The sequence below is a fragment of the Drosophila biarmipes genome, chromosome 4, assembly GCF_025231255.1.
Source record: "Drosophila biarmipes strain raj3 chromosome 4, RU_DBia_V1.1, whole genome shotgun sequence".
NCBI classification, from domain to species: domain Eukaryota; kingdom Metazoa; phylum Arthropoda; class Insecta; order Diptera; family Drosophilidae; genus Drosophila; species Drosophila biarmipes.
Genome location: NC_066614.1, coordinates 944,382 through 970,024, shown reverse-complemented (window position 1 = coordinate 970,024; position 25,643 = coordinate 944,382). Strand labels below are relative to the sequence as shown.

The 25,643-nt window shown below is 32.8% G+C and overlaps 2 protein-coding genes across 12 annotated transcripts; one reads left to right on the top strand and one right to left on the bottom strand.

Moving 5' to 3' along the window:
* The first annotated feature begins 1,202 nt into the window (after positions 1–1,202).
* On the top strand, positions 1,203–5,166 carry LOC108036027 (uncharacterized). 2 transcript variants are annotated; one of them, XM_050886864.1, is made up of 3 exons: positions 1,203–2,372; positions 2,452–2,877; positions 4,214–5,166. In XM_050886864.1, exons 1-3 carry the CDS (start codon positions 1,596–1,598, stop codon positions 4,250–4,252), a joined length of 1,242 nt encoding a protein of 413 aa, XP_050742821.1. In that variant the 5' UTR covers positions 1,203–1,595; the 3' UTR covers positions 4,253–5,166. The 2 variants fall into 2 exon arrangements, with proteins under 2 accessions (XP_050742821.1, XP_016967450.1); XM_017111961.3 differs by lacking the exon at positions 4,214–5,166 and having other exon boundaries at positions 1,207–2,372; positions 2,452–4,121.
* Positions 5,167–6,363: 1,197 nt separating this feature from the next.
* On the bottom strand, positions 6,364–25,173 carry LOC108035999 (ephrin type-B receptor 1-B). Of its 10 annotated transcripts, none has more exons than XM_050886852.1 (14): positions 24,706–25,173; positions 24,157–24,541; positions 24,006–24,085; positions 21,781–21,961; positions 18,921–19,406; positions 16,026–16,913; positions 15,789–15,965; positions 11,689–11,736; positions 9,258–9,413; positions 9,099–9,194; positions 8,383–8,753; positions 7,389–7,535; positions 6,995–7,324; positions 6,364–6,934 (listed from the first exon to the last, which is right to left on the bottom strand). In XM_050886852.1, the coding sequence occupies exons 1-14, from the start codon at positions 24,808–24,810 to the stop codon at positions 6,830–6,832; spliced, it is 3,555 nt and encodes a 1,184-aa protein (XP_050742809.1). In that variant the 5' UTR covers positions 24,811–25,173; the 3' UTR covers positions 6,364–6,829. The 10 variants fall into 10 exon arrangements, with proteins under 10 accessions (XP_050742809.1, XP_050742814.1, XP_050742811.1 ...); XM_050886857.1 differs by having other exon boundaries at positions 24,157–24,227; positions 24,706–25,171; XM_050886854.1 differs by having other exon boundaries at positions 24,726–25,171.
* Positions 25,174–25,643: the final 470 nt, after the last annotated feature.

Here is a 25,643-nt window from a genome sequence, read left to right as displayed (position 1 = left end):
AAACTAAATTTTCTAAATTTCCATTTTTCCACATTCGCTGCTTTTTTTTTCAAACAAGTTGAAATTTCTTTAGTGTTGGTATGTAATCATCTTAGTTTTTGCGATTCTTTTCATTGGTGTATCACTTGTTACGATGGATCTATCACAGCAGATTTTCAAATCTGTGCCTATTTATAGTAGTTGCCTTCAACACTCTCTGATGCGCTTCGCCACTACGTGTACTACCGTCCACAGTGATGGTGTGCTGACGTGTTGTCGTATTAATAGACCAACAAAAAAAAATGATGGCAAGCCCATAATTGTCCGTGATATCTCGGAAAGTATATAAACCATTAGTTAACAAGTAGGTAATTTAACATTCGTATATAGGACGAACATCGGACCAACGCCCAGTAAATCAGAGTTAAAGTAGGATAAACACATATAAAAAGTACTTAAAAGTACTACTGATAGAGTAAAAGGGTATACTAGACTCACTAGCCGAGGAGATCTAGTCCGTCTGTCCATCCGTCCGTATGAACGCTGAGATCTTGGAAACTATAAGAGATAAAATATTCATACTTTAATACCTATCAACTCTCCAAAAAAAGGTGCCACGCCCACTTTAACGTCCGCAAATCGCCAAAAACGCTTATATCTTTCTGCCGCCCACGTGACATCTACTGGAAAAGCCGGTAGGTGGCGCCTTAAAATATCGCTTCGCTGCTGATATATAAGCAGTTCATTATCCTTTTGCTGCCTTACTCGGCACTCGACTTTAGCGCTCTTCCTTGTTTTATTAAAAAATTTTTTTTTTGATTGTTCTACGATTTTGCAGCAATTGTCGATGCAATTATTCGTGTGCGATTCGTCACTACGTGGACTACCATCATACTAATAATAATGTTCTTCGTGCAGACGTCTGTGCGTTTCGTCACGAGATGTACTGTGGCAGATGTACTGCGGCAGTGGATTGTAAGACATGTTGGAAACAAAACCTATGCGTACTCATATTCCAAAGTTACATGGTAAAATTAAGGGAAATACTCTCGTGACAGATGTACACTTTGGAGACAAGCATGTCCGACTGAGAAGGTTTCATACTGCAGGGGTGTTGCATGCACAAGCACTTTGCTTGTGTTTGTCCGACGCAGCTGTGTGCGGTTGTGTGGGTGTGAGGCTGTTGTTTATTTTGCTGCTGTTAAGAAAGCATTTGCTGTGGGGTATTTTAGTCGAATTTGAAGCAACGCCCGAACAGGTTCTGTACAAATGAGTAGGGGAATGTTAATGAGAGAGCGAACGAGACGAAAATATGTACAAATTTTCGACAAACTGTGATCATTTATTTACATTTACCGAAAGTATTTTGAGATGCTTCCTTAAATTAACAAAAAACAAATTCCTGAAACTTAAAGCAAGCCAGATGTTCACAAAACTTAAGTACATAACAAATTACACAGTGTGAATGTGAATTCCTACCAAAATTCTGTGCAAAGATTGGATCATATGTAAAGAAGAGGCTAGGTTTTTCGGACAAAAATGACCGAATGAATGGAAACATTATACAATTTATTATATCAATATCAAACATTTTTTGATGGCCATGTGGAGAAAACATGAAAATACATATTGAATCAAACTTTTCGGCAAAAAACAAAGCACCAACAAAGTTGTGCGAGTTAAACAAATTAATAGCGTATACAAACAAGTCCACCTGGATTTTAAAGATTATTTTTCATATTTATTTTTACCGCACTACAAATACTATAGGCTTTACAGATCTGGAACGCATTATTAAGCCACCGTTTTGTACTAAACATTTTCAGTCAAAACTTGCCAACGTTTATAATAGGTATCCCAAATATTCCGGAATATGGATTATATTTTTTTTATTGCTGCCAACTCAGCAACAAGTCAGTGGTCATGGAATGTTCCGCCCAACGTCAAATTTAAACGACGATAAGCAAAACGAAAGTATGCAAATTCAAATATCGCTGTTTAACAATAGAAATATTGCGGCTGAGGGTCTAGAAACCCACCAACTACAATCAAAAATCGAAACCAAAATAACAAGTTCGGATAAGGACGGCTTGTTAAATTTGTCCAAAAAGATTAGAAAGCAAAGCAGAGACTCATTCTTTAATGCCAGTTCAAATAAATATAGTCTGATAAATCTAAACCAGCCTAAATACACGTCTCACTTGATCAATCAAAAAATGGAAATTGAGTGGCAAAGTACAGTACCAATTCACAATGGATTAACGAGGAAGAAAAGAGATATTCGGCTAGAAAATAAGAGTCATACTAGAAAACTGAAAAAGGTTGATGAAGTCAGGCTTAAGCGCTTAGTTTTAAAAGGGCTTGGAATGAAAAAAATACCAGATATGAGAAAGGTAAGAAACTGATTGACAACTAAAGGAATATCAATCCGTACGTAAAGTGGGACCTTCAATGAATTTTATCTATTTGCAGGTTAATATAAGCCAGGTTGAATATTCCAACAAATACATAGAGTACCTAAGCCGTCTAAGGAGTCACCATGACAAGGCCACGAAATATTTTAATAACAATATAGGGGCTTCATCTATTACAGACCTACATTTTTTAAGCATAATTACAAACAAATTTAATGACATTAGTCACAAACGATGGCGTCATAAGAGATCATTTAAAAATATGAACAGACTAACACAAAATAGAAAACAGAAAAATAATGAAGATTTAGATAATGCCCAACATGATAAAACAAACATTCTTTTGCACTTTCCACTGACAAATTTAAAAGATGCCAAGTTTCACCATGATAAAATAGACGAGGCCAATGTCAGGCTTATGCTCCTATATAGCTCATCCTTAGCAATTAACTCCAGACGCTGGCAAGGACCTAGAAACAGAAAGGTAAATAAAATTTCTGGGACTGTTAATTTAATGAATCCAGTTAAGAGCTGTAATTCTGGTGATGTCAGCTATAATCAAGTGAAAAGCGTCCGAAAGCGACAGTTGAATCTAAAAGTGTACCAACTTCTTTCATTAAACAGACGAAGGCTTTTAGCGTCTCGTAAAATAGAATTTGAAAATATTGAACACGAAGAAACGCGAACTCAGTGGATAGAATTCGACGTGACAAAAGCAGTTCGTAGTTGGATGAACAAAAGTCATGAAAATTTGGGAATAGAAATTCAATGTGATAAATGCAAAAATATAGGTGCTCGTATACTTAGCGACTCAGATTCTTCGACACAATCATCATCTGGAAAACCAGCAACACCAAACAACGAACGCTTCAACCTCATGCCAGTTCTGAATATTATCGGACATGGGGCCTTAAAAGCAAAAAAAGAAGATGACTCGGACGTTCACCATATCGTTTTGTCTAATAATAGAAGCGATGAATATGTACATCATCGTTCAAACCAAGAAATAGCGTGGAAGGGAAAATGGAATAACAACTGTTACAAATTACATCAGCGATGCTGCAGAAATCCGTTGGATGTTGCCTTCAAGGACATCAAAGGGTTTGAGTTTATATTACAGCCAAAAGTATTCGATGCAGGTTATTGCCACGGCAGATGTCCTCCGCGTCACAATCCCGCCCACCACCATGCTCTGTTGCAAAGTCTTATATGGCAGGAAGATCATAACCGAGCACCCCGTCCGTGTTGCGCTCCTTCAAAACTTGAGATGCTCGAAATATTACATGTTGACGAAGACCACAGCGATAAGCTCAAAATTTCCACGTGGAGTGATATGCAGGTTGTAGAATGTGCCTGTTCTTAAATGAAACCCGCTCAATAAGCCTTAACGATTGATTACATATAATCCGTATTTACCTACTATTGTCTCTATTTTATAAGTATAAATAAAAAAAATATAATAAAAATGTATAATTAAAAAAAAAAAAAATAATTATCTTTTAAGATGCAACAAAATAGGTTTCGTCAAATAATCTATAGCGCACTTTGGGTTTTAAAAGTCAAGTTTGTCGACTGTCAAATTCTAAGATAACCAACTTCAAAATAAACATTCTTTTTACAATTTATCTAATTTACATTTTTACTTGGCACACTTGTATCTTCTGGCTTGACCTCATTGACGATGCTCTTGCTATATACAGCTTTGTGCTGTTCGTATGCGTTCGAATGAGATTAAACGTATGACCACGTTTGATATCGATTAATGACTAATCTAAAAGTTGAACTAAATCATGAACATTTTGTACAATCATTTTTTACAGCTTTCGACATGGATTATCACGACAAGAATGCATGGATGAACTTAAATCTTTAAATGCCGATTAGGCTGCATGCTATAGAACTGCCTGAGTGATTTTTTATAGTGGTCGTGAAGTTCGTCCAAAAAAAGTCGTGCCAGGGATTGCAACCTTTGGAATTTCCTTCACTAGCAAACATTTGATATTGTATAAACACCTAGCCGTCTTAAGTCATGTTAAAAGCTTAATAATGTTTTCTTTATGCCAAAAAAGAACAGTATAGTCAAATAGCTCAGTTACACTCGCTTACAAAATAAAATTTTTAAACTCTTTTTAGTTTGTGTTCATAATCTTTATACCCTTTCTGAGGGTAATATGCTTTTAGACAAATTTGCAACGTAGTGAATGAGACGTTTTCGACCTCATAAGATATATATATTCTTGATCTGCATCATTAGACGTGTCGGTCTAGCCATGTCCGTCTGTCCGTCCTTTTCATAAGCAAGCTGGTCTCTTAGTTTTAAAGATATCGAGCTGAAACTTTCCCAAAAGTCGGAACCAGCCGGATCGGACAACTATATCTTATAGCACCTATAGGAACTATTGAGGAAAAAATTTAAAAATATATATCTCTTTGGTGTTTTTTAACATATAACCTCCTACGCTAGAATATAACATTTTTTAATTGGTTTTGAATTCAATTTTATCAAAATCGGACGACTAAATCTGGAAATATGAAAAAATGATATCTTAGGTGTTTTTTTAACGTATTACTTTCTAAGTTTGGAAATAACATTTTTCAATTAGTTCTGAATTTCGAATTAAATTTTATCAGAACCGGATGACTATATCATATAGCTGTCATAGTTACGATCGGGAAATTGGTGGGAAAATAATATTAAACAAATTATAGCTTTGTGGCTCTTTGACATATTATGTTATAATATTGGAAATATAATTTTTTATATTTTTACATACTCTATTACTCTAACATATAGATGCCAAAAACCTTAAAAAATGTTACACGGTGATACCAACGTTGACTATTTCTTAAAACTGTAATGGTATACAAACCTCAGCTTGAAGCTAACTTCCTTTCTTGTTTCATATTATTTTCCACTAATTTTCCGATCGTTCCTATGGCAGCTATATAGAAAAATCATCCGATTTCAATAAATTTTATTAAAAATTCAAAAGTAATTACACAGTGTTATTTCCAAGCGTATTGAAATATATATTAAAAAACACAAAAGATATAATTTTTACTATAAGACATATCTGTCCGATCCGACTGGTTCCGACTTATGTACATATATATTACTTGCAAAAGAAAGAAAACTTTTCGGAAAGTTTCAGGCCGATAACTTTAAAACTGAGAGACTAGTTTCGTCTAGTGATGCTGATCAGGAATATATATACTTTATGGGATCGGAAACGTCTCCTTCACTGCGTTGCAAACATCTGACTGAAATCATTATACCCTCTGCAAGGGTATACAAATTTTAGTTATAAAAACATCAGAAATTTTAATTTGTAAAACGGTGAAACTAATATCATTACTGGGCCAAAATTTATTTCAATATCAATACCAGCAATATAGCCCTGGACCACTTCTTCTTGGACTTGGCCCGATGTGTATCAATATCTACAGCTTTATATCCATCTACGGTTATTTGCTTTGCGACTTGTCTTGTGTTTGCATAATCATTTATACTGCCACTATTTACTATAAACATGCATCCTTTATTATTTTAATGAATTATTGATTAAAATACTGTTGTACCCTTTCATTTTAGTCCTAAAAATAATTTTTTTTAAATTTTCAACATCTTTATATAATTTGGAGTTCAAATTATTTAGTTCTATAGTTAATTGTTTCAAAATATATGTTTTAAAAACTCGATTTTTTATGTCTTGGTGATTTAAGCTTCACCAAAGATTAGCTTCTTTAGTTGTATATAGTTTAAAGAAAAATGTTTAACAAAATTAAGAGTGACACATCGAGATGAAAATGAAGGGAAGAAGATGGGAATAATTTCTACACACAATTATCCAAAAATATCCCCTTTAAATCGGAAGTATAGTTTGTGTAATTATAAGACAGAGTCCTAAAAACTAATTAGCTCTTAATCTTCGGCCCACCATAATTGTACAGCTTTTAGTAAAAAAAATAGTTATAATTCTAATCATTAGGTCGGAAAACCGTACCGTACGCACGAATGTACTTTTATTGAGTTTTTAATGTTATATGCAAAATAAGCAATGAATTAAAGTTTAGTTAAAATTAATAATTTTGTTTATGTCACTTATATCACAACAAAAAACTTAAAAAAATAGCTGAGCAATTAAAAGCGACGATATACATATATATTAAGCCTGAAAACTGTATGATAAACCATTGATACTCATAAATAAAGTAAGCTTTTTGTATAAGCGACGCAAATCAATACTTTTCTCTATCATATATTCTAAAGTTCTAGTTAAAAGAACCTATAAAAATCTTAAACTATTTAATGTGTTCTTGTGTTTTTGTATTTCACACGTGTTATTTGTTCTTTTTATATATATATATGAAGTGTATATAATATATATCATATTATTTATATGTACATCATAGACTACTAAGTCAAAATAAAACGATTATATTATAGTGTCCAGTTGGCGGGCTTGGTGTAAAATCTTTTTTTGATGACCCACCAAAGTAATTCCCATATCCGACAATTGTTGAGCTGTTAACCTAGAAATCTGCATTTACATATTTAAATAAGTAACTTTTCCGAGCAGATTTTAATTTGATTATCTTACCTGTTGAGCATTAATTAAATTAGCCTCTTTAAAATGCTGACAATATCTTGACATTTTAATGTTCTCCAACCAAAGGTCGGTGCTTATGAAAATATTTTGACCACGCTGCGTATCTAAAACATGAGTACCGTCTGATTCCGGTGAGTTTCGAGTAGTCAATAATGACTGCGGTTGTCTTGCCAAGTTATCGAGAGTTGAAACGATGCTAGCAAATGTGGGTCGATGAGTACGTTGCTTTTGCCAGCAATCTAACATTAGCTGGTAGAGGGCTTCTGGACAGTCCATCGGAGCTGGTAAACGATAGCCCTTTTCTATACTCTTTATCACGTCCTATATAAAATTTATAAAGTCATTTTAAGTACAATACTTTAGTTTTGTTAGGTTTAGTTTTTACCTGATTTGACCAGTTCCAATATGGGCGCTCTCCATACGACATGACCTCCCATAAAACTACTCCATAAGACCATACATCCGATGCGGAAGTAAATTTTCTAAAAGCAATAGCTTCTGGCGCAGTCCAACGCACTGGAATTTTGCCACCCTTTGGATACCAAAAATATACAAATTACTGGTTTTTATGGGAAATATATCAAAAGAGGAAATTCACAAATGTCCATTTACAAATCGACCCCCTTTTGTTGGCCACATTTTGAATTAGCCTGAAACCTTTTTACGTATACTAGTCGGTAAGTAAGTAATAGCGTGTATCGGAGTAAACCCGAAAAAAAATTTTTTGTTTATAATTTTTTTAATCCAAAAAGACGTCTAATTAGAAAATGTTAAAAATGATTGGCTGAACAATCACTAATATAATCTATAAGAAACATTTTAGATTCAGATTTGAAAAATTGTTGGCTGGAGAGATGGATATTAGATGGAAATATTAAAAAGACAAGTTTACAAAATAATATTTTGTAAATGCTCCAAGAATTCTCCAACTCGGCAAACTTTAAAATTTGTACCATCTTAGTGACTGTATAACATTTGTTAATATTGTGAAAACACGAAAAAATACGACAAGAAATATAGACTTTCTTCATTTTAAAATTACCGTACAATCCAACTAAACTAGCTGAGCAAGACTTTTAAAACGGTTTCATTTAATTTCAAGTTTAAACTGAAATACTAGTTTACCTAGAGACGGACAGACGACAGAAAATACATATTGTATGGGGTCGTAAACGTGTCCTTCAGTGCGGTGCGGCTAAACTCGTTATACCCTCGCAAAGATATAGAAATAAAGAGCGTTGGAAGAGTAATCGCTAGGTTAGGTAAGAGGTAATTGGCAATTGTTTCAGTCATGCCAATGATTCAATTCTGCTTTAATTTTAATTTCTAACAAATTACATACTTTAAAAAAATCAAAATATCCCTTTTCCTATACATACCCTTGTTGTGTAGGCATCACTGGCGTTCTCAATTTCGCGTGACAAACCGAAGTCCGCGATCTTGCAAATTAATTGGGCATTTACAAGAACATTTCGTGCCGCCAAGTCTCTGTGTACATAATTCATATCACTTAAATATGCCATCCCGCTGGCAATACCTCGAAGCATTACTATCAGCTGTAAGGTTTGAAACTTTCCATCATTCACACGAAGAAATGTGTCTAAGCTACCGTTCTCCATGTACTCTGTAATAATCATTACTGGATTTGAGCGTGTAACTACTCCCTGTAGATAAATAACATTAGGATGATCAAACTGTCCCATAATGGAAGCCTCCGTCAAAAAGTCACAGCGCGCTTTTTCCGAAGATCCTGTTTAAATAAGTATTTATTAGATTTGTGAAAAACATTCCTAGGTGTTGTGTGTTTTGGTTTTAATTATTTTTGTTTTACACCTTTTAGCTGTAATCATTTAAGTTTAATTTAAGCTTTTTTTTAAAAGACTACTTAAACAAAAATATTGCTTATACCTTGTTGTTTAATAAGCTCCTATTCAAGCCATCTTTAATAATTTTTAGGACATTTGGGACATAAAATTATTTTTTTCATCGGTCTAGAAGTGTCTCTTTGATAATGTTTTTTTGACATTTAGGACATAAAAAGCATTATTTTCAAAGCTCTAGAAGTATCCCTTATAGCTTAGAAAAATTACGTTACCTGGCTTTAAAGTTTTTATTGCCACATCAATGTCCTGTACAAAATTGGGAGGTATTTTTAAGCGGCCACGGCAGACATCTCCAAATTCTCCACCACCTAAGAAGTTTGTATTTTTATTATTATGAATTCAAAATCATTTGACCTGTGAGAAAAACTTACCTATAATAGCTTCGATAGTAATATAGTTTGCATCAATTTCCCGAGCAAATTCCCTTATGGCTTGATTAGGGTCTTCATATGTATGCGGATCTACATAACTCCTACTATTTCCAAATAGAGGTGTCGTCACTGAAAACGACAATGGAAAATAAGAAGCTTTATAAAATTACCAGTAATCCGATTAAATAATATAAATAAAAAAGTATTTTTTTATAACATATTACATTACATTTTATTTTTCGTAAACTTTTTTTAATTTTAATATACGTGCAGATAAAAAATGATGCAATAGCATTGAAAGGATATAAAAAACGGCCTATCACTTTCATGTTTTCCCTCTTTTTAATGATTTTCTTGTAAAAAATGTATTGACCAGTCTCTGAGGGACCGATTTGTGTGTTACTGTCCAAACAAAAATCCGAGACCAAGAGCGCGAACGGAACGAAAATAGCGGCTGTTGCTTAGACCCTAAGAGGCAAATACCAATTTCCGTAAGAGCGCTGTGATCTCGGAAAGTATGTATAAAAGCTATTCCCAAAGAGTATGAATACAAAGAAAGGACTGTCATACAAAAGAAATTGAAATGATTTAAAGTTACATTTTTGGAAAGCAGTGAAGGAGACGTCTCCGACCCCATAAAGTATATTCATTCTTGATCAGCGTCACTGGCGAGTCGATCTAATCATGTCCTTCTGTCCGTCCGTCTGTCCGTCTATCCATCTGTCCGTCCGTTTCTAAGCAAACTATTCTCTTAGTTTTAAAGCTATCGGGCTGAAACTTTCCCATAAGTCTACTTTCTTTTGCTGGTAGTATATAAGTCAAAACCAAACGGATTGGACATATATATCTTATATGTAGCTCCCAAAGGAATAATCGAAAAAATCTTTTTAATTGTATATTTGGTGTTTTCCACAAATAACCTCCTATAACATTACAAATTTTTTAATTAATTCTGAATATTGAATTAAATCTTATCAAAATCGTACGACTATATCATATAGCTGCCATAGGAACGATCGGAAAATTGGTCGGAAAATAATATATAAAATTTATTCTATCTTATATTTATATCTAGGTTTGAAAATAACATTTTTTAATTTATTCTGAATTTCGAAAAAAAAATTAATAAAAATCGGACGACTCTAACATAAAGCTGTCAAAGAAAAGGTCAGTAAAATAATAAAATAATATAGAGTGGTCGTGCCACATTTTTTTGCGTCAATAGGTATTGATGAGACAACACATTTTAGTTACCATTTTTTTCTATCATACAGATTTTTGGGAATTGTGGGCGTTAGAGTGGGCGCTTTAGGTTTAAAGCAACAAGAAACATGCGCTGCTCAGGAAGCCCAGGAATCTGCATGCCAAGCTTGACTGTTCTAGCTCTTATAATTTCCCAGATCTCAGCGTTCATACGGACAGACAGATATGGCTAGGAATAAAATAAATAAAATATTATACCTAATTTAATTTTAGCTTGGAAATAACATTTTTTAATTATGTGTAATAATATGAAACAAATTATAGCTTTGGGGCTTTGTGACATATTATCTTATAATATAATTTTTTATATTTTTAAGAACTTCGAATTCAATCTAAAAAAAGAATGAAATAATTTTTTTTGAATATCACTGAAGTCAGCAACAATCTTTAAAATTTGTACATGGTGTTACTAAAGTTGCTTATTTCTTATAACGAATATCAAGATTGACAAGAAAGGAAGTTAACTTCGGCAAGCCGAAGTTTGTATACTCTTAATACAAACTTCGGCTTCCCGAAGTTAACTTCCTTTCTTGTCAATCTTGATATTCGTCAGCAAAGCTGTGGGCGACCTTGTTGTGAGTAGTGATGGAAAATATTCTGTTTTAAAGTAGCGGTCGCCAGCGTCCTATGAGGAAAGCATAGGCAATTGCTCTGGTTGGCCTTTGCCAGCTCACGTTCAACGTAAGACAAAAACATGGTTAACGTCTTAACTGCTAAACGCACCTTAAATCAAGGCAGCTTTTTGAATAGAGAAGAGAGTAAAAATCCTTTTTTTTAATTGACATATATAGGTTGACACGGTGTTTGCGTGAGAAGATTATCGTGTCCACAAAGAAGTCTGGATAACCATTCATAGAACTACTTCTAAGACATTACAAAAAAGATAAAAATACCGCTTCTAATTTAATCTCGAGTTATATTCCACAATCGTGACAGGTTGGTTTGATTTTTAGATCACATGTTTACTTTGTTACTTAGGCGAATGCTTATATTAAACAAGTAACTCCACCGAAGGAGCTCGACAAATTAGTCAAACATCTGACAATAGATGTCGTAATAAACTTGTTAATATAAAATATATAGTAGTATATAAAAACATGCAACCCCAATAACCAGTTAATTCGACTTAGAGGATAAGAGAAATATATAAATTGACGAAAAGATATACCGTTTAAGTGAAGTGTTTTGACAATTGGAGTAGTATCCATAGAATTAACTAAAAATAAAAACAAGAATAATATTGAAAAAAGGATTGATATAGTTTTAAAAATCAAAAAATATTTAGTCGATCATCCGACTTTTTTTATACCCAACTGGGCCTTTAAGTTTTAAAATTACCTTAAATCGGCAAGCCGACCACAAAGTCAACTAAAAAGGTTCAAATATTTAAAATTTATTTTTCCAATTCGGTTTAAGGAACTAGTAAAATTGTTACAGCTTTGGCCATCGACATGTACAATGGATAATTTCTGGGGTCAGCTGTTGAATAACGCAGTAACCTACAAAAAGACATGGCCGGTTGGTCAGCTGTTAGCACTACCGACGATTCGATTTTTTCAACCGATCCTACATAGTTCCACTGACAACAATCATCGTGGACCGCAGCGCACCAGAAAGGGATTCCTCAACTTTTGGCATACGACACATTCTTGTAAAAGTTATAAATAAAAACAAATTGCCACATTTACCAGTTCTGAGCATCTAACACTGCCTAAGCATTGACCCTTTTTTGTGAGTATCCAAACTCTTTTTGAAGGTCCTTTTTTTAACATACGCTTGGAAATACGGTTTTTTAATCAGTTCTGAATATCACTAAAGGTAGCAAAAACTTTTGAGGTTTGAGCTACCGGAGGTTAGTTGAGATGTGTTACGAGGTCAATACCCAGAAGTAGGAAGTAGAACCGCGGAGTTATAAGTGCGGATAACTGATTTGTTCTAAAGTTGGTTTGCTTATATACTACATAGAACACGGAAGTTTACTGAGATGAGTCATATTCTAGAGTAGGTCAATAGGTGGTTTTCGATGATGATAGCAGTTAACGTAGTTGACTCTGCTGACTCTGCTACAATGTTCTGACCGCTTTGGTGGGTCAGTGCGCCGTTGAGACGTTGAGTCAACCGTTGACATTGAATATAACATACTGATCAGCAATTCTTATAGCTAGTGGGTGATACCGTGCGTCAGGTACTGATTTGTTGGGTGCTGGTAATGTTAAGCACCCTTGGGTACGAACATTGTGTTCAGTTTTGTTGTTAGAAATTTATTCGATTTTTTCTCAAATTTGTAATATGTAATTTACAAACAAAAGATATATATCTAGAGGAGCGATTAATTCCTAAAGTCCCAAGTGGTAAATCAAAAAAAATTTTAGCTATAAAAACATAATTTAAAATTATAAAATATAAAACAAATTATAAGTAAAAATAAAAAAAATTTAATTTTACAAAAATATTGTTTAAAAAAATAGTCTAACAAAAAAGGAAGTTGACTTCGGCAAGCCGAAGTTTGTATACCCTTGCAGTTATAAAAAATAATCAATAATTTTATTAAATTGAATTCGAAATTCTTAAAAATATAAAACTTTATATTCCCAATATTATAAGATAAAATTTGTTTCACATTATTTCCCACCAATTATCCGATCGTTGCTATGACTATATCCTATATGTTATATGATATAGTCGTCCGATTTTAATAAAATTAATTAAATAATTTTCAAGCTCATAAGGTTATATGTTAAAAAACACAAAAGATATAATTTTTATTTCATGTTTTTCTACTAATTTTCCGATCGTTCCTAAGGCAGCTATTCGAAAACTTCTGCACATAGGGGATCATACCGCTTGGACCGTTTGAACAAATGTAGGCGGGTAGAGATACCCACAACGAAATCTCTTGGACATCTTTGCAAAATCATTCTAACTTTAACGTTGTCAGCGTTTGAGCGGGCATAGCACATTCGGATAACAAACATGCGCTGAAATTAAAGATTCTGAAACTAGTATCTCAACTCTATAGCTATTGGACCTTCGAAACTCTATTACCTGTTCTAAAGAACATTTTCTTTTACATCAGTAACATAAAATTGCATGGTAATTTTAAGGGTAAATTGCTTAAAGGTATCCTCCCCTTTAGATATATAGTAAACTATCTACTTCAATAATTTAATTTATGTATTACTTTCAGTATGACCATATAATTTATGTATTAGTTTCAGTATGACCATCTTGTTTTTATACCCTTGCAGAGGGTATAATGATTTCAGTCAGTAGCTTGCAACGCAGTGAATGAGACCGACCCCATAAAGTAATAAAATAAATTCTTGATCAGCATCACTAGACGAGTCGATCTAGCCATGTCCGTCAAACCAGGGTCTCAGTTTTAAAGCTAACGCGCTGAAACTTTCCCAAAAGTCTCCCCTTTTCAGGTAGTATATAAGTCAGAACAAGCCGGATCGGACTGCCATAGAAACTGTCGGAAAATTCCTGGGAAAATAATATGAAAACAGAAAACAACATCTTTGGTAACCTATATAAATACATATAACCTACGCTTGGAAATATCGTTTATTATATAACTCTGAGTTTCGAATTTAATTTTATCAAAATCGGACGAATATATTATACAGCTTTCATAGAAACAATCAGAAACTTGGTAGGAAAATTATATCAAAAAATTAAATCATTGGTTTTTTCTTAAATATAACCTCCTACGTTTGGAAATAACATTATTTAGTTCTAAATTTGGAATTTAATTTTATAAAAATCGTACAATTTTATTATATACATAGCTGTCATAGGAACGATCGGAAAATTTGTTGGAAAATAATTTGAAACAAATTATAGCATCTGTGTTTTTTGACATATGTATGTGTTATCTTATAATATAGGAAATACAATTTTCTATATTTATATGAATTTCGAATTAAATTGAATAAAAAGCGGCTCAAACATTTAGCTGTCGAAGAAATTTTTAGAGAAATAATAAAATAGTTTTTATTGTTTATAGCAGCAATCCTAGAAATTTCAACATGGTGTTACTAACGTTGATTATTTCTTTTAACTGCAAGGGTATACAAATTTGGGAATGACAAATTTAACTTCCTTTCTTGTTTTTTAAAAAGGTCAGTTTTTAACCTTTGTTAGTCGTAGGAAAAATATTTTAATTTTTTTTATGATAAGAAAATCATTTAAAATTGATAACAAATTTAAAGTGCAGTTTTATAAAGTTTTTTCTTTAATTGGATAAAAAAACAATTTTTTTAAGTGAAATTAAATTGCCCATCCTGATTCAGTGGGTCAGTTTTTTTGGCGTCGACCAAAAAAATTTGCTCAAAAAGTTAGTTATTAATATTTAATGGCTATTTTGTTCAACAAGACGCCGTACGTGGAAAAAAAAACCATCTATCTTCTCTCTAGTTAGTAAAAGAATTACTTATTTAAGAAGTCCTCAAAGATACATGTACAGTTTATTCAGTTCCTCGGAAATGTTTGCAAAATATCCAACAAACATTTACAAACATCCCTTCTTTTAAAGAGCTTTCCCATTGAACCAAAAAGCACCACAAACTAGTTTCAAAGTTTACCTCTGAAAACAGAAAAAATCGCACTACTTACCCCTTATTTTAAAGGCATTACTATTACAACAAAAATGTAATTAATTTTTCGATCGCCGGTAATTTAAAGTTTTTAAATTCAAAACTCATAATAATAAAAAAAAATTAAATTCTTTTTAGTATAAGATAATAGATCAAAAAACCATGTTTATTTCTATTTTCCCACAAATTTTCCAATCGTTCCTGTTCCTGTGGTAGCTATTTGATATAGTTGTCCGATTTTGATAAAATTATGTTTGAAATTAATAACTAACTAAGACATGTTATTTCCAATATTAGGAGGATGTATGTTAAACAACACAAAGATACACTTTTTATACCCTTGCAGTCGGTATTATGATTTCAGTCAGACTTTCGCAACTTTTGGATAGCCCGATAGCTTTACAACTGAGAGACTAATTTGCGTAGAAGCGGACGGAAGTCAGACGGACAGACGTACAATCAGTCAGTTTATTATTTTATCGAAAAACGTTATTTTAGAGTCCTGAAAATTCTAGACGATGTTAAACAGCTCAAGAAACATTAGTTCTACCACTTTTGGAAAAATAATAAAAAAAAACATTATCCCAATTTTACTCTACTAAAAACGGGCTTATATTTCTAAATATTATACTTGATAATAGTTATACATAATTAATATTTAAAAACTAACCTTCATTAGTAGCGTAATCCAATGGTAAGGGTAAATGATTTGTCGATTTTTTATCAAGTTCATCCTGATGTTTGGATCTCATGAAGTATACCGTAGCTATTATAAAAATCACTAGAAAAAGTACTCCCGTCACAATGGCACCAGCAATAAATCGTAATTGCACGGAATCGTCGTATACTGTTATAAAGGACACTTTGTTTAATTATTACCGTCAATGTATAAGTGGATACAATTTACCTGACCCAACGGATTGAAGAGTTTGGGCGTAAATCATATTACTATAAGAACCAAAACCATTTATTGTTTTACAGCGGACTTGAAATCCATATTCGGTATTTTCCATCAGTCCTTCTATATGTGCCTTTGTCTCCTTTGTATTCAAAGCTGTTTTATTAATAACATCTAATTCTAACTTGGGAAACCAACGCAGTTCATAAAACTCAAGTGGAGAATCACTTTGAATTGGCTTGTCCCACTCCAAATCGGCATCTTTACTAGTTATGGCCAATATACGTAAGTTAAAAGCTGTAGATAGCAAAACAGACTCTGTAGTAAACACAATTTCTGCGTGACTGGTCTTTATTTCATTCAAATCCAAGGGAATGGTGAAAAACGACACATTAGAAAATGGTGTGTCATTGGTTGTTATTAGTGACGATTCGTTGGGGTGCCGGCTTAAGTCGGTAAGATGCGACACGCTATTGGTTGCGTGTACTTGCACTGTATATGTCGTAACCGGTTCAAGATTTGTTAATGTTATTTTCGTTTCGTTAAATGTGTCACTTGACGGATTGTACATAACATTTGGGCTGCACATATTGCACCGGATCTTGTACACAATATCACTGTGGTACTTATTAGACAGCGTTTTGCCCGTGTTCGTTTTATTCTTGGTTGGAGCGCTCCAAGATATTATGGCACTCGTTTGATCAACAAACAACAACGTTAGATTTGTAGGCGCAGATGGTGGACTGTAACAAGGCATATGTCGGCCGTCACTTGGATGTCTATAGTATCCCGGCATACACTTGCAAAATGGTGATGCAGTTTTTGAAGAATTTGAGTTAGGCGGACATGGCGTACATTTGGTTACCTCTGGTGATTTAAACGTACCAAGGGGACATTCTGAAAATAATAATTTTAAATTTAAAATATATAAAATTACCTGCTTAGTTTGAAAAGAAGAGATAATTCTGACGGTCTCAACTGAGTTTAAAAAAATGTTCTCTTTGTGTTTGAATTCTGTTAAGTTTGTACTTAAAAATTGGTTAAATCGAAACTGTTTTCAAAACAAGAACGTGGTTCCTAAATTAAATTGAATTGGTTCTCAGAAACCCAATAATCTCAAAATGAACGGAAAGAACGAAAAATAGAACCAAAAGTGTGTTGCATTTCGACTCGAAGTGGTGTGTCGTGGATTTTTTATACCGCGTTAGTACCTTTTGGTTTTCATGACATTAGAACTTAACGCCCGCGAAAACGAACAGCGGTTAAAGCGTCTGTATCTGATCCAGCGGGTCCTATGTTCAAGTACCCACCGAAGCAGAGTACGCCTTAAGTATTTATGAATAATATCTAAAATTTTCTTATAATTGTAATAAAAAAGCTGCACTACTTAATTGATTTCAGACTTTAAATAAAAAAATATAAATAAATTTGTCACGGGGAGGACTCGAACCACTATTCCTCAAGCCTGTGCATCAAAATCATAGTGCTCAGAGGGCTAGCCACGCATTCATTTTTGTTCCAGGGGGCAAAATGCTTGATTGTGATAAAAAAGCTTTGACAAAAGCTTAATGGATGACGATTAATTGTTTTTGGGTGTAAAATTTTCTTGTTTTAATCCCGAATGGAGATAAAATCAATATCAAAACATTACCATATTAATTCAAATATGTACTTTTATTGGAACCGGTGCACAGCGGTTGATTTCATAAGCCAAAAATAAAAGAAACAAAAATCTGATGTTTGTGAATTTTTTTTTTTAAAAATATTTTTTAACAGAGCAATAAAACGAACGGTAATATTATTTTTGGTCTCTCTAATGTACGCGCTACGAATAGCGAGAGAATTGCGACAAAAAGCACGCGCACGTTACAGGAACAAAGCTTAAATATTAGCTGCCACAAAAAAATTAATTTCAATCGTCGTAAAATAAAATGTATATTTAAAATAAGGGTATCTACTATAAAACTGAGTAATTTTTATGCCAATATGTGTTGTGTTATTGTTTTATAATAGTGTTTTAGTGACCTGTCGAGTGATGTATTTTTGTATATTCATGAATTTCAGATAAAGAAAAAGTTGTGAATACTTTTTGAAAAAACTAGCTAGTTTGGCGAGAAAACAGCTATAAATAGCTAAATTTTGTATATATACAGGTGCTATATGTTATTAGAAAGGTATTTTGAAATGCTTTGTACACCATTTCAACATGATTTGTCTAATAAAAACCGTTTAAAAATTATTTTTTAAATAATAATTTTTTATTCAGTTTAAAATTATTTTTTTCTTTAAACTACTTTAAAGATTTCGGGTAAAATTTTAAAGTGTATAGCTCACGTAAAAAGCTACCCCTTAAAAACGACAACATAATCCAGTTCAGAAAATCGAACACTGCCTGAGCTTCTGATTTGCTTTGTGCGTATTCATACTCCATTTTTGGGTCTTGAAATCATTAAAATTCTTAAAAACAGTTTCACATAAAAAATTTAAATTCTATGAATTTTGAGAACGTATATGTACCTATATGTATAAACAAAAACTTTGATATCAAACAAAAAAGCGGTGTTCCGAATGTAAGAAATGTAGAGTGTAATTTTTAGTAGATCGTATATTTTCGTCACAAAAGTTGATATCAGAACTTTTGTTTGTTGAAGGTGCGATCGTCACTATATTTTTAACTCGTTAGCAGGTGTTTTTAAATGATTTTTAGCTTAATTGAGAGTTTGAACTTTTACTTTCCTATAATTTTAATATAATTGGTTTACGAGCTCCACTATTAAACGCCTTGAACAGCACTTGGTGGAATCGGGCACGATTTAATATCTTCAGTTGAGTTATTAATTAACTGACTTTACAATTTTAAAAATGGTAACAAGTTCGTGTTTATATATATATATATATACTAACCTGTGCAAGTTTTATTTAAATTGTTTGGTTCATAGCCGGCCTTGCAACGACAGCCACCAGTAAGAATGGTCCATTTTCCATCACCTTTACATAAATATGTTGGGGCCTCGTACGGTTCCGCGTTTTCGACACATGTTCCATTTTGCTTCTCAATAATAGTAATTTCTTTTCCCGTGGGTGTCTCGTTAAAGTGGGCAAAATTCTCGGTAACAGCAGGACACGTTATATAATAAACTTTCACTGCCAAAACGCTTATACAAGCGCCCTGATCTCTAAACGCAAAATAAACACCTTTTTTGTTCACTGCTATGCTTTTTACCTCCGTGTTTATATCTACATCAGAGTTTTGATTAAAGCGACCTTCTCCAGCTGCGATGCGAGCAATAAGTCTGTAGCTGTCTGTTTGCCAGGGCGGCGGCTCTCGAGTGGCAGCATCAAACTCGTAGAATAGTAAACTAAAGGTTTCCTTGCAGGACAAAGCGTTTCCTAAAATTAAAAAAATGGTTATTACATTTTGTTTGTTTTGAATTTTATAACAGAATTTCTCTATCTTATATGGTGACATTAAAATTAATTTTTTATTGCATGTAATTGTTAAATTCATATTTTTATACCCTTGCAGAGGGTATTATGATCATATGTAAATTGTATATATATTCTTGATCAGCATAACATCACGAGTCGATCTAACCATGTCCGTCCAAATTTCTGTCCGTTTCTACGCTACGGAATGAACCACTATATTCTATAGCTCCCATAGGAATAATCGTAAAAAAACTATTTTTTAAAGAATATTATTGGTGTTTTTTTTTTAAATATAACCTCCTCTGCTTGGCAATTACATTTTTACATTTTTTACATTTTTAAATTAGTTCCAAATTTCGAATTTTATTTTACTAAAATCGGGCGATCGATCGGAGCTGCAATAGAAACGATTGAAAAATATAATAATATAATATAATTATATATTGCCTGAAAGAAAGAAGACTTTTGGGAAATTTTCAGCCCGAAAGAGACTAGTTTGCGTAGAAACGGACGGACAGGCGGACGGACAGACAGAAATGGCTTGACTGACTCGTCTAGTGATGCTGATCAAGAATATACTTTATGGGTTCGGAAACGTCTCCTTCACTGCGTTGCAAACAAACAAAAATAATTTTAAAAAATATGTTTTAATATCACTGAAGCGAGCAACAATAATCAAAAATTTAACATTACTGTCACATTGATTATTTCATATAGCTGCTAGGACATAAAAACTTTTGCTTGACGAAGTTAACTTCTTTTATTTTAATATATAAGTTTATTTTAAAAAAAAAACACCTTTAACGACGTAAAGGTTCGTGACGTTCACGCACCATCAACAAACTAAAGTTATGATACCGATCTTACGGAGCGGTTTGTGAGTGTTATAGAGGGCAAAGAATCCGCCGTACGTGGAACAAGTATAAAAAAGGCAAACTCGCATACTTCGTTGGCCAGCAACTTACACAATGGACCACGGCCTTTTATGTAAAGGCAAGCCAAACTTCAGAATATTATGCTCAATGTGAATCATCCAGAACAAGAAAGGAAGTTAACTTCGGCAAGCCGAAGTTTGTATACCATTGCAGCTATAAAAAATAATCAGTAATTTTATTAAATTGAATTAGAAATTCTTAAAAGCATAAAAATGTAAATTCCCAATATTATAAGATAATATGTCAAAAAGCCTCAAAGCTATAATTTGTTTCACATTATTTCCCACCAATTATCCGATCGTTGCTATGACTATATGCTATATGCTATGTGATATAGTCGTCCGATTTTAATAAAATTTAATTCGAAATTCAGAAATCATTAAAAAATTATATTTTCAAGCTCATAAGGTTATATGTTAAAAAACACGAAAGATATAATTTTTATTTCATGTTTTCCTATTAATTTTCCGATCGTTCCTATGGCAGCTATATGGTATAGTCGTCCGATTTTGATAAAATTTAATTCGAAATTCAAAGCCAAATAAAAAATGTTATTTCCAAGCGTAGGAGGTTATAAGTTAAAAAACACCGAAGATATAATTTTTCAATATTATTATACCACTAATTTTCCGATTGTTCCTATGGGAGCTATATGATATAGTCGTCAGATTTTGATAAAATTTAATTCGAAATTCAGAACTAATTTAAAAATGTTATATCCAAGCTTAGAAAGGTATATGTTAAAAAACACGGAAGATATAATTTTTTCAAAATTTTTTCTCCGATAGTTCCTATGGGAGCTGGTTCCGACTTATATACTACCTGCAATAGACAGAAGACTTTTGGGAAAGTTTCAGCCCGATAGCTTTAAAACTGAGAAACTAGTTTGCGTAGAAACGGACGGACAGACGGACATGGCTAGATCGACTCGTCTTGTGACGCTGATCAAGAATATATATACTTTGTGGGGTCGGAAACGTCTTCACTGCGTTGCAAACTTCTGACTGAAATCATTATACCCTCTGCAAGGGTATAAAAATGGGCCATTTACCCCAGAAATCACGGTGTGCTTTCCGGTTGAGAAGCGCTCCCTGATGTTGTTTATCTTTTAGGTTTTTGTGTTTTTCTAAGAATTAATTCGGTGCTGAAGGACTTGAATTTTACAATCTGTTTTCAAATTCGACTTAGTCCTCAGTACCTATGAATATTAAGAAACGACACTATGGAGAAGTTTAAGCGCTTAATATTACCAATAAAATGAGTTTTTGATGTTCTAAATTAAATTATAAGATCATAAAATTTAAAAAAAATGTTTACCCTTTCAGAGAATTTGATATGGAACCCTCGATCGCTTAATGCGGCGTGGCGGTTTTTTTCTGTAGACATATGCTTATATTTACCTGGGAACAAAGAGCAGTCTCGTATTGTGAATTGTATTTCAATGTACAGTCGATTTGCTGGGCCACGATCTATGAAAGGCGACCACAACCAGTTGTTGACATTGTGATATGCCACATCGCATACCACGTAGCTCCTCCAATTTATGCCCTTTACGAAATCTGTGAACGACTCCTCGACCCACTAAAAGTAAATAAAACAAAAGATAAATATTAGAAGAGTTAGCTTACGAGTTCTTTAAAATACAGTTAAAGAACAAAATGTAAACGAATTCAAGTAAAGTACGCCTTTCTTCGAGGGAAATTACATACGTAAGCATTAATTTTTATATTCTTCTAGGTGATTTTTAACTTTGAATGTTTGTTTGCAATAACTTAAGCCATTAATAATAAGCTATAACTTTTTAACTTATGTAAGCTCTACGGACTAGGCTACTTTGAACTGATTTATCTCAGGATAAATAAGGAAGCCTTACTTACACGACCTTAATTTATCCGATCAAAACATAAAAAGGAGAAAAATTATGAACAGTTGAACATTTGTATGTGTTGTGTGAGTAATTTTTAAAAGTTTTCGACCTTTACACACCAAATATATTCTTGATCTGCAACACTAGACGAGACGATTTAACCATGTCCGTCTGTTTCTCCGCAAACTAGAGTCTCAGTTTTAAAGCTGTTGGGCTGAAACATATAACCTACGTTTGGAAATAGCATTTTTTAATTAATTCTTAACTTGGAATTAAATTTTATCAAAATCGGACGACTATATCTTTGGTATTTTTCATCATATAACCTTCTAAGCTTGAAAATAACATTTTTTAATTAGGTCTGAATTTCGAATTTAATTTTATCAAAATCGAAAAAGATCGAAAAATCGGTGGGAAAATAATATGAAACAAATTATACCTTCGTTGTTTTTTTACATATTATTTTATACTATTGGGAATATCATTTTGGAATTTCTAAGAATTTTGAATTAAATTTAATAAAATAAGAACGACACTAACATAGAAATAATTAATTAATTAATTAATTACTAATAAAAACTTCGGCTTGCCGAAGCTATACCCATGCGGAGGCTAGAATGATTTCAGTCAGATTTTTGCAACGCAGTATCAAAATCGGACCACTATATCATACAGCTGTCACACGAACGACAAAAAAATTGTAAGAAAATAATATGAAAAAATTATAGCTTCGTTGTTTTTCAACATATAACCTGCTACGCTTGGAAATAACATTTTTTAATTATTTTTGCGGAGGCTAGAATGATTTCAGTCAGATTTTTGCAACGCAGTATCAAAATCGGACCACTATATCATATAGCTGTCACACGAACGACAAAAAAATTGTAAGAAAATAATATGAAAAAATTATAGCTTCGTTGTTTTTCAACATATAACCTTCTACGCTTGGAAATAACATTTTTTAATTATTTTTGAATTTTGAATTTAATTTTACCAAAATCGGACGATATTATCATGTATCATAGAGCTGCTATAGGGACGATAGGAAAATTGGTGGGAAAAAAGTACTGTACAAATTATAGCTTTTTGGACAAATTTTTCAAAATATTGAATTGAATTTAATATAAAACGGACCACTCTAAGATATGGTTGCCAAAAAAAAGGGTAAAAAAAATAATTAAATATTTGAATAACTGAATGCTAACAAATTTTACATGGCGTTACCAACGTTATTTCTTATAACTGCAAGGGTATACAAACTTCGGCTTGCTAAAGCTAACTTCCTTTCTTGTTTATGTTTTGCATGCATTTTAAATTTATTTTGTTACTTATGTTACTTAAGCTCACTGTCAGCAGATGAGTCGATCTAGCTCTGACCGTCAATAACATTAATTGCTCTTAACTTTTAAGCTGATGGTATGATTAAGAAAACTGTTGGGTAGTTGTGAGTATTCCTGAACAAAGCTATGAGCAAAACTTTTACTATATACTCTACAAACAAGAAGTATACAATAAAGGGTTTTATACTTATGGCTACAAAAGAATTACAGACAATATCAATCAACTGTAACGCATTGGGCAATATTTACGTACTTGGCGATATTTGCGTACTGGTATTCAAACAAAATAATTAGCATTTTAACAATATTATTGTTAAATATATTATATTTTTTAAATCAAAATATTATAAATGCCGCGATTCAAAAATAATTTCAAGACGTAACATTTTTTGAACAAACAATCTAAACTAATACATACCCCTGGTGTTTGGGCTTGTGGACCATATGGGTACCTGGTCCACTCCAATGTAGCTTCTCTGGTTGTATCTAACAGAACAACTGCAAAAATTTTTTAAGCATTAGAATGTGTTCTGCTGGAGGGGACAAGAACCCTTTTGAGCAATACGTACCCTGATCGGCATGCGTCAATCTTAAGTGGTTTGTTATTATAAAAAGCGCTACAATAATTAATAATGACATCCTGGAAACAATTCGAGATCTGTATTTCGTTTTCATTGGTAATTGAATAAGGTTGAAAGCGGATTGAACCGTAAATATAATTTCATTTCGCGGGGAAGTCAGATTTGTTTCGGAAGAAGTGTTAGGATCAATAAAATAGTCTTTTGACTCTCCTTTGTTGTTGGGATGGCATTTGGACTCCATTTTTAATTTTTTAGGGTCGTTTCCAAGTAGTTTTATTTTAAGTTTTTCACATTTATTGGCTTTGATGCACCATAATGCGGATGGATTATTATTGATAATGGCATCACAATTTCGTTGTGATGTCTGTTCTGGCTTATAAAATTCAAGAAAAAAAAGTTTGTGTTAATAAACATTTTCTAACAATGATGGAAATTTGTCTGTTTAATTCAAGGACCCGCTTCTATGCGGTCCTAATTCAGTACTCACTGATATATATACATACGTATGTATATCAATGCAGGCACATACATACGTACCTGCATTGATACCGATATACCTGCATTTTCCGCTGATGCTACATTCATACGTACATACGTTATTATGTACATGTACACAAATTGATTGTGTGTTTGTATGCTCATAAACTTAAGGGACGCTAACTGTTATTATTCATTCGGTATTGTGTAAAATCATTGTATTATTTACAAAAATCACTACTAAATCTATCTTCAAACATGTTTAGACATATTATGTTGTAGCACATCACTTTGTAGATACTGACATCAAATTTTCAGGCATTCGCGTATTTTCAAACATAAGTTCATTAAATATGGCTCTATAGCTCTAGTAAAAATGTCTTTAGGGACATTTAATTGATGGGCAACAAGGAAATCATTTTCAATGCCTTTTCTTCTTGGTTTTATAAATAAGCACTACCCTTTTTAAACGGTCAAAAGAAATTTTCATTTGATATACTAGGTATCGATAACAACATAAATGACTGCGGCCTGGACGCATAAATATATCAAAGGAAATATCGATGAATCGATTCGTCGATGTTGTTCAAGTTTTTAGAAATATCACTGTTTTGCATTTTAGATAAACGGATGATGTTAACAAGGTACGAAATGCATGAAATTGAAATGAAGGTAAAAAACTAAGCAATAGTTTCTTCAGTAAGTTTTATTCTTAACGGATTTCATTTGCTTTGATTATATTAATTTGCATATTTGTTTTTAAAAACAGCGATATCGACTGCGGCTGCACTGTAAACGACAATATGTAAAATACAAATATATATCAAAATAGAGTCGATAAGTTACCAATGAATTAGGACGGGCGAATATAGGAACACATTTGGTTGTAAGCAATGTACGTCAAGCTAGCATCGGCCTGTTAGCAACGAAAGTGGAATGGTGGAATTTGGAACATAGACCTTCCATCTCTTTTTAAATTTTCTATCTAAAAATCGTGA